Below are 14396 nucleotides of genomic sequence, written 5' to 3' on the forward strand. Positions count from 1 at the left end.
ACAAAGGAATTTGAGCTTAAATGTGATCATAAATCTAAGTTTGACTTGATTCGATATAAAAGAAAAGGAAACAAGCAGAGAGATTGGCCTTTGAGAGAAGCAACCAATACATAGTTCATACAATATATTAATACTCTAAAAGGATTGAAATTAATACTCTAAATATTCTTTAGATTATATTAATTATTTATTGGTGATATAAAAAAAAACGCAACACAAAACATAACACACAAAAAAAAAATCTATAATAATAACCCATTTAAACTTACATTAAAAGTAAAAAAAACAATTAAATAACTTCCTTAATTTGTGCAAAAACAAAATTATAAAAGAAAAGAATATTATAAGAAAAAAGTTTTGAAAAGAAAAAGAAAATATAGTTATTTAATTTAGCACCCAAAAGGTAAATAGACACTGAAAATGTGTAGATATATAGAATTTGCCCTAATTTGGATGACAAGCATATTTACATATACAAAAGTTAAAACCCTCAACATAGAGTTTACAAGTCCCAACTCCATCTTTGTATTTTGCAGCACATTTTGAATTGCAGCAACCTTCATCACAATTGTCATTGCAAAGTCCCTGAGAACCATTGCACTTCCTTATAGGATCATCATCTTTCCACCATGACAGAGAGAATTCACCATTTATCTCAGACTCATTTGAACTCAAATCTCTTGAACTGCCATTTGAATCTTCTTTTTGCCCTGTGTTCCAGAATATCATGCACAAAAACCAAATGAAGGAAAATATTCATATCAGTTCTTCAAAAGAATCATATTTAATGATAATTCAGAAAGAGACTAACCTGTTACCACCATAACAAAAATGGTAAAGAGAAGAAAATGGAAGAAGATGTGGTTCACCATTCTCATATAAAACAAAAAACTACTTTCTTTTGGAATCTCAAAATGAATTTGATGTGATATGCAGTGAAGATCATTGCTCTATAAATAACAGTTTCTGTGCATTGACTCGAGGCTTGCTAGCATTATTATGGTTATTAAAAGCTGTCTTAATGAAGGTTTAATTTGCTAAAGCACATATATAATATTATGCCTCTAAATTATTTGTTATTATTTTTAATGAATGGAAAACTTTAAAAGTGTAAATATTTAAATGTTATAAACTTAAGTTCTTTTTTTTTTCACTAAAGATCAATGTGTCAGACCTCGGAAATTGCACCCCAAAAACCCTCCGCTCAGACTCATTAAAAACACACCCAAAACCCTCTGCGCGGACGCCAGGTGTCAAGCGTCGAAGATTCGAAAATCAGATAGTGGAAGGCAGGTGTCAGCGAGTGAGCGGACGATCGTCCTAAAGTGGGAAGCAAAACTGAAATTTTGAAAACCTCGTTGCACTCACTCTGCATGCACCCTTTCTTCCCAAAAACTCTGATCCTTTCATCTTCTCCTACTTCTCTCTAAAAGCTTTCCATTCTTTCTACCAAAACTCACCATTTTTCTCCTCCGATCGCATTTCAGAAACCGTAGAAGTGTTCCCGGCGTCTTAAGCTTCATTTTGAACCGATCATTTCAATGTTCTGATACTGGTAAGTCTTCTCTTTCTTAACCGTTCGTTATGGCCAACATGCAAGCCAAGTTCTGGTTTCATGAGTCCTTAGTATTAATTCTGAATCATTTTTGGTATGTTATTTGATTTTAGTTCATAGAGTAGTTGAGCTGTTGGGGATAGAAGGAAATCTTAGTTCTTTGGCAAACCAACTTCAGTCAGTAGGACATCCGTTTACACTAGAGGTAAGGGAAGCTTATTCAATTTAATTCTTATGTTTTTTACTATACTGCATGAACGTTCGTTGAGTTGTATGAAGCATGACTATGTGATGATTGATTATTTGATATGTGAAAATAACTGAGTTGAGGTATGAGTATGTGAAATGGACTATAGTAGTAAGTATGAAATTATGAAGTATTATGCTGAGGAATGAATTTGAATATATGTGAATACTGAATAATAAATTCCCTATGATATTGAATGTTCGTCATTGAACGGTCCTTGACCGTTCGGTGTTTCTTATAAACTCTTTTGAGAGTGAATTCTTTCATTTGGAAAGAGTTCTAGTTGAGGACGAGCGTCTTCTTGTAATAGTACTATGTTTGAGCGTTCGGCCAAACATAGATTCACTTGCGTGTTACGTGAAAAAATGAAAATCTTGTAAACAGATATTTTGCATGTTTAGTTATTCTTCAACCATGTCCCCAATGTGTTTATCCCTATAATTATAAATTGTCCCTATTATAAATTATTGATAAGTCTCAGCTCTCACTCCCATAATGAGTGGCGTTCGGTCTTACACCGAACGCTCATAAACCTTTTAATTTAGTTATCCTGATGAAACCGCGTTCGTCCAAACTCTGTAGAAATTCCGTTACTGTGTTCGGTTATTGACCGGCACTTAGTCTTGGTATATATATATATATATATATGAATTATTCTACGTCGATTCTCTAAAGGGCGTGGCATGTATACCTTCACTGTCTCCAACCTAGAATTTTCCGTACCTACTGTATTCTTCAAGTGTTGCTTGTAATTCACGAGAGTCAGTTCATTTAACTGATTCATGTTATAAGTAACGTTCATTACATATTTTTATAGTTGTGCTCGATTTCTTCTTAAACTCTGAAAGTAACCCTTCAGTCTTATTTTATTCTGGAATGAGAGATTTCACGGTCTCGTTCATCTCGTTCGTCCTCGTTCGGAAGAGGGCTGAACGTTCGTTACTTGACGTTCTTGGAAAGTGTGATAAAAACGATATTAACGTGAGAAATTATGAAAGATGAAAAGTATATAATATGAGTATAAGGTTGTGGATTTTGAACGAGCGTTCCGGGGAGGAACGACTCATGATTGAATGTTTGAAAGTGGTAAGGTATGACTGTGGTTATGCTAAGCTGTCGATTCATCCTGATGTTCCGTGAGTACTCGTCCTCACGTAGAGGAGAGTGGGTCATGTGTGGGAACGGCAGGAGGTCCTAGTCCTTAGGGTCACTTTGGACAGATAGGGCTAACCTCGGGTGGCAGCTGATGAGAATTCTAGTTACTACATCACCCGGGTGCATGAACGTCGTAGCTACACAGAATTCATACAGTCCGGACGGTCAGTCTAGTAATAGGCCTTGTTTGTATAAGTATGTTGAAATGTATTTGATGTGTTTGAATTTGATAAACGTATGATATTTCTTGAATTAAATTACATAAGCTTACCCTGCGTTTTCCTTGTGTTGTCTTGTTGTACGTCCGTCTTGTTTTGCAATGATCATCCGTGTGGATGTGAGCAGATGGAAGCGCGCTACTTGAAGAGGCGCTGGAAGAAGAAGTTTTGGAGGACGCGAACCTCGTAGATGTGGAAGTGAAGGCCGAACAGTAGGACGTTCGGTTGTAGTTAGTAGTTTAGTATTCGGTCACTTCCTTTCCCTTTTGTTATTTAACCGATCGGTAATTGGACTTTTGTAAGTCGTTCGGTCATGTTTTCCATTAATCTTGTACAGTTTTTCTTTGGCAACCCTATGTAAGGCCGTTCGGTCAAGATCGTTCGCTTGTTTAATATAAAACTGAATTGGTTTATCATTAAATGTAATTAATTCTATTATATGGTTTTACTGTATTTTTGGGATGTTACACAATATAATAGAGTTTTGTTTCTTAAAAATGGAATTTTATTGTTTGAAAAAATAAGTTATTGATATTTATTTTAGGAATTATTGTCGTATACTTTTTTGAAGAGAAATATGAAAAGTTAAAAATAAAACTGACTATGACATGGAGTGCTGAAAAGTTTTAAAAAGGGAAAAATATACAGTAAGAATAGAAACGAACATTACCAAACTAAGATCAGTTTCACTTTTGAGAAAACATCATTACATATTTGTTTATCATAATAAATATTTTGATTTATTTAAAGAGGTATTTAAAAAATTACAAGCAAAACTGTTTTAATGACTTTTGAATAAAATAAAATTAAAGTGCATTAAATTTTAGCTTAAATAGTATTGAATACTATTTATGGAGATTTACTTGAATAAAGTTTTATTTTATTAAAAGACAACAATAAACACTAAATAAATGAGTATTCCAATAAGAGAATGTCTTTCATTTAAAAAAATGACAACAATAAATACGCACATTTCCATTTTTAATTATACACAAACTAAACTACTTTTTCAATTTCAAACACTAATAATCCCTCCTTTTATTTTTATCTTATAAATGTCACATTTGTTTAAACGCTTTTATTTCTATTTAATTTTCAATTTTAGAGTTTAAGTATATATTAATTATTTTTTTGATATTTAAAAATATGATGATTTTTCTAATAATTACATCTAATCTTAAACTAGAATGAATTACTCTCAATTTTAAAATTTCTATTTATGTTGGTAACTTAAATTAATAAGTTTTATATATGTATTAATTATTGTTCTATAATGTAAGAATGATATAGGATCAAGTTGAATGATGATACTATTTATTCGCTCTCCAACTTGTATTATTCTTATTTGTTTTATTTGTTTAAAAAATATTCGTGAATTTTTTTAAATCTATAGACACAATTATTTAAAAAATGTATTGCATAAGTTTTTAACATGAGATAAAAAAATTATAAAAAATAAAATATAAATTCAAATTTTATTATGATCAATTATGCTTGTAATTTTATTATAAATTAAAAAATGTTGGCAATTTTATTATGATTAATTATCCATGAAAAATAAATTTTGAAACTAATATGGGTACAATTAAAATTTGTATATATTTATTATATTTAATCATTTCAGATCACAGTAGCATGTTTAATTAATGACCATTCCTTCCACAATGGATTATTGTAATTGAGAAATGTGAAAAGAGGTAGAAATCTGAGCAGCATAACACTCTTAATTTGTTGATTTTATATTTTAAATTTTAGTTTTAATTACTTGCATGGAAAAAAGGATGGAAAAGATATTAAAATAAAAAAAGTTAAACATTGATACGTGAATCATAAACCATCTTTAATAATAAATTATATAAAATTTAGAATAAGACTTACATGTATAACTTCTTAGATTAGGAATGTTCACAAAATCAAACTAATTAAACACTAATTTTCTCTTACTCATAAATAAATAATTAAACCGAACAAAACATAACAGCATGCGATTAAATTATAAAACAAAGTGAATTTTTAAAAACGGGAAAGAACCTTAGTAGAAATAGCAATACAAAATGGTAATAAAAGATAAGTGAGAAAACAAAAACAAAATAATATCCAATGATCATAAAAAAGAAAAATTCATGGCAAAAATTAAATAGGTAGCACCTGTTTGTGGGAAACAATGACATCATTATTATAGCCAATGGTGAAAATGGGGAAAGAAGCAAGAAAATAAAATAATTAATAATTAATAATTAATAAAAATTGAGAATAAAATTATAATTTTAATAATACTCACTGAGTATGGATATTATTCTCATCAATAATAACTTCTTATCAAATTTGTCCCGTAACTATTGTAATTATTTCTTCTCTTTATTAATATATGAAATACATTAAAAACAAAAATGAAAGATAAAGGAAAAGTAAGACAATTGCAAGGTAAAAAGAAAAGCAAGACAATTGTATACCGTTTTGGAATTTGGACAGAGGTGTCAAATTAATTTTTTATATATAAATTATTATTTTTAATTGAGAAAATTTCATTTCTTGTTTTTAATTTTGTTATTCCTTATCAAATAAGCTACACTCGAAAAGAGGTTAAAATGATAATTTTTATTTAAAAAATTTTATACAAGACTTGATATCTTGTGGGACATACATAAGATATAAAGCCTTAGTCATTCAAACCAGGTATGTGGTCATTACAAGTTTCTTAGTTCATTGAATCAAGAAGTACAATTACAAGTATATAAAACTTCTGAAGCTATATCAATAAAATTAAAATTACAGATCTTCATGCTACATCTCAAAACCCTAGTTTAACAGCATAAGCCTCATCAAGAGGCTACGAAGATTGCATCAAGGGGGTACAGTGATGCATGAATTTCTAGAACGAATGGTAACATTTGTATTTTAACTAAACATTTTTGCATTTGCAGAGTTCTACAAAGCCGAGCAACAAGAGAATGAGTTCTTATGATTCCCCCAAAATTTGAGATGCAATGAGAAAACTTACACAACCCAAAATGAAAACAAGGGGCAGAGGGGGATGAATCAAGCTACTGATCCCTATCCTTAAGGAAACAACACTAAAATGTTAGCCACAGTAGCTGTGATGCCAATAGACTTTGCACTCAGTGTAGATAAAAATGATGTAATTTACAGCTGCTACCCTATGAGAGACCAAGAAGGAGGTCGAAAGCAACAGCCAATCCGACCAAAGAATGGATCAAAAATTGCTTGCTCAAGATGCTGAGTAATTAGAAAAAAGCTGCAACAAAGTGTTCAGTGTTCCAGGATTGAATTTCCTAGCAAATAGATAACATGGCTTCTGAATCCCATTCCATAAGCAAGGCCAACTTTGTACTTGTCTCTGTAGCAATAAGTGATCACTTTTCAAGTCACTCAATGCATTCTTAATAAATTAAGGATATGAAGAAAGCTTTCAGAGAGCATACCTTCTCATCACTCGAGACATGCACACTAACATCAATGGACTGCGAATATGATTATGGAGTAAATGAATATTCATGATCTCAGTTAGAAAATATATTGAAAGAGCAGTGTAAATAAGTAAATTTTTCCCCACAGCACAGAAAAGCCAGATCAAAATGACATGATTGCACTACATAAGGACAATTGATGGCAGCAAGATATAGAAAAGACGATCAGACCAGACACTAAAATCAAAATATGCCAACTTTACAGTAACTTCCAATACCTCTGCGGAATTTCATAAAAAAGTAAAGATAAATCATACATAGAAACCTGCACAACATGTATAGATATGGGATACACATCAAGGAGATTCTTCCAAATGGATTTTTTTTCTTTCCAATTTTCCCAAAACTCCAATTTCCAATTCTCCTTACTACTCTGGCTGTTACTTAGCATATGTTTTGGAGTGAGATTTTAAAGAGAAAGAAATACAAAGGAAGGGTACTTTTTTTGCTTTTAAACTGAGAGGATGTTTTCTAATAAAAAAATACATTGCTTGGATTTCAAGGAAAATATGGTTCATAAGATTGGATATTCTCTTTACATTCACGTCGTGGGTGACTATTTCTGTATTGAAAAATAAATTTATCATAGCACTATACCGTAATATTCTTCAAAAGCTCATATGAAATATCTCGAACCCTATATGATTTTGGATGCCACTTTCTCTCAGACCAGTCAACATGAGTTGTTGACCAATTGGCAATTCCACCAGGATCAACAATCTGAAACAGAATCCTATTAGTTAACAGTTTGAAACTGTTAGAACAGGCCAGGATTACAGATAGAAATTCTCACCTGGAAGAATGTAGGTAAGTAATGCTCATCCGCAATGCAATTTTTCCCTTCAAAACCAGGCTGTAATATCATAATATTCACGTTAATAATTGAGCACAGCCAAATTTAAAAATTATTAAATTCATGCTTCAACACACGTTTGAGGGAAGAGCTAAGATATTTAAATAACTCCTTGCATCAGGTTTTCATTTCAAATGTAAGAGAACAATAAATAAGGGAGTTTAGGATAGCTTCTAGCTTATGGAACGTTTTCATATTAAAACTTTTTCAAGACAAGAATGAGAAGCTTGGCTAAATTAAATAGGTGCTTGTAAAGAAGCTACAAGAGGGAGTTTCCTAAACAATTAAGACGCACAAGTTGATCATAACTTTGCAGTAAGTTTTATTCTTTTCATTTCCTTGATTTATCTTATTTTCCTATTGGTGCAATTGTTAATTGAAAAGTTTATCAAAATCAGCTCAAAATACCCATCATTATGAGAAGGACGGAACTTACGGCAGAATACATATGTCGTATTAAAAGAAATTTCATGTAAACCATATGCCAAAGGCACATAATCACTGAGCGTGTACGGTAAAAATGAAATACTTACACCTGCTTGGTTTGATGTACATGCCAGTTCAAAGCAAATTAATAAAATATTCAATAATGATAGATAAAAGAAATTGCTCAAAATTTTAATCCAAACAGTATTTAAAACTGTACCTGACAGTAAGCCTTAAATTTTGAGTAATACAGGTTGTCAGCCATAACTATAACAGCATGCTGGCGCTTCATTGAAAACCACTGCATCAGGAATCTAACAATTAGCCAGAAATCTAAACAGATGACATAATGAATTGAGCCCACGACTTATATTGAACAAAAACAATTGAGCTCCTCCACATCATGTGTGGCGATATTAAACAACAATAAGATGCAAATAGAACTACAGAAAAGTAGAAAGAAAAAGGGGGCGATTTCAGGCAAGAACAAAGAATACTTATGTTATTGAACCCCTATGTTTTAAGCCAAAAGACTGGACTACTGCTTTCTCTTGTAATTGATGCTATAGTAAAGCCTATTGACATAAATCATGGCCAACTACATTTATTCAATTAATATCCTTTGAAAAGGGTAATTGCAAAATACTAAGTTCAAATTTCACATTCCATGTATTGTAGTAAACAAGAAAAGATTCTAATTGAAATGCATAATTTCCAGCAAGCAGCCTATGTAATATACCTGTGCACCCTTTCTAAAGTTCTTCATCTCAATTTCGGGTAACATGCGTTTTGAATACCTGCCATTGCCATGAGGACCAGGATCCATAAAGCTAACAAGAAAAGGAAAAGGTTGGATCAGTTGAGAACACCAAATTGGTGGCAGAAAACAGAAATTAGAAGAACAACCCACTTTACAAATGAACACACGGGTAGGTATACTCTACGTAAAGCATGACATACCAATCAACAAAGCTGACGTTTGTGTACATCAGATAATCAAAAATATAGTCAAAGGTATACAATGGCACACAGCTGCAAAACCAGTAAGAAAGGATTAGAAACTAATATATATATATATATATATATATATATATATAACATAAGTTACCTGGAAATAAGAATATAATTAAAAGCAATATCATGGCACATATTTACCTATCAGAAAGTAAAACAAATTGCTGGTTATCAGGATCTTGTAAAGCATTTGCCAGTAGTCGTCGTTCTGCATTAACCATAGATATTTTACCCCACACCACCTGCAATAAAGTAACCAACTATTAACATAGCTGCTAACTACCATAATAGCTACTTTTAGAGCATGTAGTTTAACTTCAAATTAAACTCATAGCTTATTATAAAAAAAATTCTAACTTCAATTATGTTACTAAGGCACTCTCAAAAATAGTAAAGTCACAGAAGTAAAACTAGACTAAACTTCCTAGCTTATATATAATGTTATCCTAGACTTCTAACATAATTCAAATACGCAAATACATGTACATTATAATCTCTTAACAGGAAGTAAAGTGTGTGAAATTAGCAGATTATGTTACCAATGCAAAATATTGCATTTCAGACTGTCAGGTTGACAGAGTCAACACTACATTCCTATGCATGTCTATTAAATAGTTACAGCATCAGTTAATCTCTCACGTTGATAGACATTTTGGTTTCATATATTTGGGTACTCTAAAGTAGGAGATTCGTTTTGGTCACAACATTAACAAAAGTCGACTCATGCAAAGAAGGCACTTTAAAGGAAATTTCAAGAAGAAAAACAAGAAGTAACAACATTAAACAATGATTTAAATTCAATACATATACATGAGGAAAACAATTGATCGGTGATAGGAAACAGAACAATCATGAGACAAGTTGCACACATGGTCACTATGTATATCCTGATTGATAAAATAACAGATGATAGTAAACATAACAATCGTAACACTACACACCTGAGCACTTCGTATATCCCGGTCAACAAAATAACGGCTCACATGAATTGGTTTAGTCTTAGATGCATGCACATATACTGAGAATTTCCCTTCATGTCCCTACCAAAAAGGAGAAAAGTATTCTTCCAGGTGAGCACACTGAATTAGCATGGTTCAGAAGCAAAGACAATTAACCAACAGAATTGCAACTACAAACTATGATTGTTCATTCTCCCATATGCATGTATCAAGAATTTATGAATCGAACATATTTTACATCTTGTGGTGTACATTTATTCAAACTTAATAGCTAAGATCCAAACACTTAACCTAAATATAAAACCATTATTCATTGCATTCCGTTAGGACCAGAAAGACCATTAACAAATTTCATGCAAAGCACTTGTTCAGTATTCATATAAGTGTACAATAAACCAGTACCCTAGTTTGTCATTCAAGTTCAGTCTCACCGTCCCAACAGAAGGAATAAATTTTCCAAATTCTATCAAATCCTGATATCCTGATGATTCTCCCTCATCCTAGCACTTTTAAAACAAGAGTAATAAAAGACAAACGAGTTTCACAATCAATGGAATCACTAGCGTCATTGGAGAGTACAGCAGGTTATTTCTCTAACTCGTCAAATTAAAGATTAAACTAAACATCGAGTATACTAATACAGACTGCTATATTCTCAAGGATCATATGCTTTAGAAGTATCACAAATGTTTTAAAAAGAAAGTACTAAATTTATTTTAGAAAGGGAAACACATTAGTTGATTTAGTAAGAGACAATAAGAGCTTGCACATCCTAACTCTTGTACAAGCTAGCCATCAGTCCTTGTCCTAACTCCAACAATTGTCATGCTTGACTTGCTCACATATTTGTTTGTAAAAGAAATTATTTACAAATAAGATATGTGTACATGAACTAATACAATCATCAAAACAATACAAAATAATCAGTTACAGATAACACGTGACAATTCCTTACTTGAAAAAATTTATCCCATAATCTTTCAAATGGTAGAGAACCAGGTGACAGAAACATGAAGGCGATTTTCGGATTCTTTGAAAGTGCTAGAGGTGTTTTCAAAATATCCCTAACAACAGCTCGTGATGCAATCTCTTCATCTGTGTATTCCCTTGCAGGAGCTGGTGGAAGCCAATCAGTAATTGACCGGCAATTTTCAGAAGAAAAGATGTAGCAAGCAGAACTGCTTTTTGGTGGGTAGATATAAGCACATATTAGAAACACGCATACGAATAAAACCAAGACAATAATCCACATTGGCTTCTTCATAGGAGGACGATGACGAGACCCAGGCAGGATCTGCACATCGCCCGCGCCTAAGCGCAAATCTTTTACTGTCTTCATCTAGGCACTTGAATCACAATTTTCACCAATTCCAACCAATTTCCTTTTCATTCATATTCCGCACCACTCTAAAATAATCAATCAAGATAAATGGCCAAAAAGAAGTCTTCAACAGGTTGATGCAGAAAAATCTGAAACAAAAACAGAACAAAGATACATTAGCAAACAACTCGGCCAACTAAATCCACTAAGGTTCAGAAACCAGCATCTGGGCCCAAAATAATATGCACAGTGCATGCTAAGGTTCGCCACAGAATTGACTGCAACAGCTCAAAATATGATCAAAAGCAAACTTTTGACACATTTTTGAACCCCACATAATAATTTACTGACCAATGAAAAAAACTCGGTCGCAAATCCCAAACTTTAAGAAACGGATGTCGAAATCAAAAATATCTTAATGTGTTAAAGAGTAGACAATCCTAACTGAATAACCAACAAATTGTGAGGAAGAGGAAGGAACAAATATGTGTAAGGTTGAACACAAAGTCAAAAGCAATTTTCTTTAGCCAATTTAAAAATGAAAAAATAAAATATCAACATAACATAACATAACCCACACACTCCAATCTGATCCCACAAAGTCCCAGTTCCTCAATCATAGGAGCGATTACGTAAATATACAACAAAACCCACGATCGGGTGGGAAAGGGAAGTTTCTCTAAAAATCTAAAATCATAAAACAAACCTATTTTCATTCCACCACACCTTTCTGGTATAACCAAACACGATAATAACATTAAGGAATCAGAAAAAGACATTGTCCCAGAGAAAAAAAAAACACACGAGCGTGAAAAGTATGAGCATTTATTACATCTCATAAGTTAACACAACCAATCAATTCAACGTTTTATAATTCAAAGGGGGCACTTCTACAAAAAATACACAAGTATCCACCCATACAAAAACCACGTGAAAACTCAAACACAAAAACATATCGAAGAAAAAAGAAAACCTTACACGTTAAAATCGAATTATCTTGCAAAACACTACACGATTTCATTAATTAATTTACCACAAAAACACCAAACAACCTTAAAGATTGAAACTGAACTATCTAGAAAAACACTACACAATCCCATTAATTAATTCACCAAAAAAAAAAGGCATTCCCTTCCCTCCTTCACTGTTTTCAAATCTTCCACACCCAACATCCAAACGCTTCAAAACAAAAACTTTCTCTCTCTCTCACGCAGTGAGAATGGAAAAAAGAGTGTCGATACCTGCGACGTGAAGAAGACGAAAAAATTCACATCACACGTCAAAGGAAAGATCTCAGAGGAAAACGAGCGTTGAAAGATCTATCCTTATAGGGGGAAATCGCAAGGAACCATGCACGATCACAAAACACACACGCGAGAAGAGTAAGAAAGAAAGACAGTGTGTGTGCCTCTATTTCGTTGTGATGGCTTTTTCAAAACGCGAATCGTTTCGCTTTCTTTTGTTTCTGCGTTTGCGTTTTGCTTTTTCACTGAAAAACCAAAAGGGTCCTTGCTTGTAGCAGTGGCACACACTAAGACACAAAAAACAAACTATACCATGGTTTAGAAAAAAAAATCATTAATTAATCAATACTGGTTATAATATATATTTAAGGTAATTAGTGGAAAATTCATTAATGTGTTTGCAATTAAATGAGAAACTAAGTCATGACAAATATGTAAATTGATTAAAAAGCAAGTGAAAAGAAGAATATAAAGCATAAATAAATATGTTGAAAATTAAAAAATAAACATGTTTAGAAAATATTAAGGTGTGTGTTGCAATGGAGCAATGAGAAAGTTGGGGTTGACTAGGAATCATAAGGTCCTTCTGCTTTTCTCCACTTTAGTGTTTGTTGACAAAGAAGTTTGGTATTTTTGTGATGACTCTGTTGTCACATTTGCAGCTTTTGGAAATGAATTGCAGTTTCTGCTGCTTTATTCATCACTCATTACAAAAACCAAACTTGGGCTGTCAAACTAAAAATGGAATATTAGTAATCAGAAAAGAAAAAAAAATGTATAAGAACTAAATTACATTTGTTAAATCTTACTTAATATTATACTGTCAATATATTTTTATTGATTTTTTTAAAATGATATTGATGATGAGCTGAGATTTTTCTTTTATTGTTTAATTTTTATAATTGTGATATTGATGATGAATTATTGCTTAGTCGTTAACTGATAAAATTCTCGTTTTTTATTTATACAAAGTTATTGATAGTCTAAAATTTCATGAAAGTTTCCAATTTTTTTTTAATTAGACATTTTTAAAAAAAAAACTCACGTCATTATATTGAGAGTTCTTTTTTTATATATAATTTTTTATATTAATTTAGAATAATTGATATATCGAAATGTGGTTTTCAAAATTTATTAAAATATTATTTATAATTTAATGGTTAGATTAATATAAAGTTACTAATTATGTCATATTTAATAGTAAAAGTTACATCATCTAACATCTTAGCATGTAACTGTCAAATAAAACATTAAAAATTAATAATACATAAAAGATAATGAAAAATATATATAATATTAATACATATTTGTAAAAACGTGACATATATGTACATATAAAAACGTAATATATATATCTATATACCAAAAGAAATTACAACAAAAAGTTATTTTTAAAAGCAAGAAACTCCTACATTATCAATTACATAAAACTAAATAATCATTTTGCTACATCTTTATCTTCCACTTAACTCGTTATCTACTCGTATTGGGAAGTGATCATCATAAAAAATAACAAAACACAAAAAGAAAAGATATGGTAAGTTAATATACAAAAGAAAAATTATAATACAGTTTAATCGTGTCAAATATAAGTTTAACATTTATAAAGTACTATAACTTATTATAAAAACACGCATAATAATTGACTTTAGACTCAATTATCCATATACATACATTTGACATAGAGTTTCACTCTATGTATGCACTTGTAGTAGTATTTATACTCTGTAGAGTCATAAACATAGGTGTTGTCATCTTACTCCTCACAAGGTTAGTCCCTTTTATGCCTAAGACCTCTTGTCATTCTCTCCCCCACCTCATTCCTCTGTATATGAGATGAAGGGCTGGTAGTATATCAGGATATCTCCTTTAAATTCTCACAACAAGAATACCACACATAATCATAATAAACATCC

The 14396-nt window shown here is 31.6% G+C and overlaps 2 protein-coding genes across 2 annotated transcripts; both read right to left on the reverse strand.

Annotated features, from left to right (window-relative positions):
* Window positions 1-402: 402 nt before the first annotated feature.
* LOC108331380 (putative defensin-like protein 179) lies at window positions 403-909 on the reverse strand. The gene is made up of 2 exons (XM_017566026.1): window positions 812-909; window positions 403-710 (listed from the first exon to the last, which is right to left on the reverse strand). Exons 1-2 carry the CDS (start codon window positions 876-878, stop codon window positions 445-447), a joined length of 333 nt encoding a protein of 110 aa, XP_017421515.1. The 5' UTR covers window positions 879-909; the 3' UTR covers window positions 403-444.
* A 4947-nt stretch (window positions 910-5856) lies between these two features.
* On the reverse strand, window positions 5857-12753 carry LOC108329867 (glycosyltransferase BC10). Its single transcript, XM_017564225.2, has 11 exons — window positions 12478-12753; window positions 10871-11385; window positions 9898-9996; window positions 9098-9198; window positions 8903-8974; window positions 8682-8772; window positions 8163-8243; window positions 7457-7516; window positions 7261-7383; window positions 6619-6657; window positions 5857-6533 (listed from the first exon to the last, which is right to left on the reverse strand). The coding sequence occupies exons 2-11, from the start codon at window positions 11252-11254 to the stop codon at window positions 6405-6407; spliced, it is 1179 nt and encodes a 392-aa protein (XP_017419714.1). The 5' UTR covers window positions 11255-11385; window positions 12478-12753; the 3' UTR covers window positions 5857-6404.
* Window positions 12754-14396: the final 1643 nt, after the last annotated feature.

This window comes from Vigna angularis, chromosome 4, assembly GCF_016808095.1.
Source record: "Vigna angularis cultivar LongXiaoDou No.4 chromosome 4, ASM1680809v1, whole genome shotgun sequence".
In the NCBI taxonomy this organism is placed as follows: Eukaryota; Viridiplantae; Streptophyta; class Magnoliopsida; order Fabales; family Fabaceae; genus Vigna; species Vigna angularis.

Excerpts from the sequence above, each read along its gene's own strand:
- LOC108331380 (XM_017566026.1), bottom strand. The coding sequence starts at position 878 with ATGAGAATGGTGAACCACATCTTCTTCCATTTTCTTCTCTTTACCATT. Across the intron at positions 711-811 it reads TTTTGTTATGGTGGTAACAG|GGCAAAAAGAAGATTCAAAT; the intron begins GTTAGTCTCTTT and ends TCTGGAACACAG.
- LOC108329867 (XM_017564225.2), bottom strand. The coding sequence starts at position 11,254 with ATGAAGACAGTAAAAGATTTGCGCTTAGGCGCGGGCGATGTGCAGATC. Across the intron at positions 8,773-8,902 it reads AACGTCAGCTTTGTTGATTG|CTTTATGGATCCTGGTCCTC; the intron begins GTATGTCATGCT and ends TTTTCTTGTTAG. Across the intron at positions 6,658-7,260 it reads AGCTTTTGAAGAATATTACG|TCCATTGATGTTAGTGTGCA; the intron begins GTATAGTGCTAT and ends TCATATTCGCAG.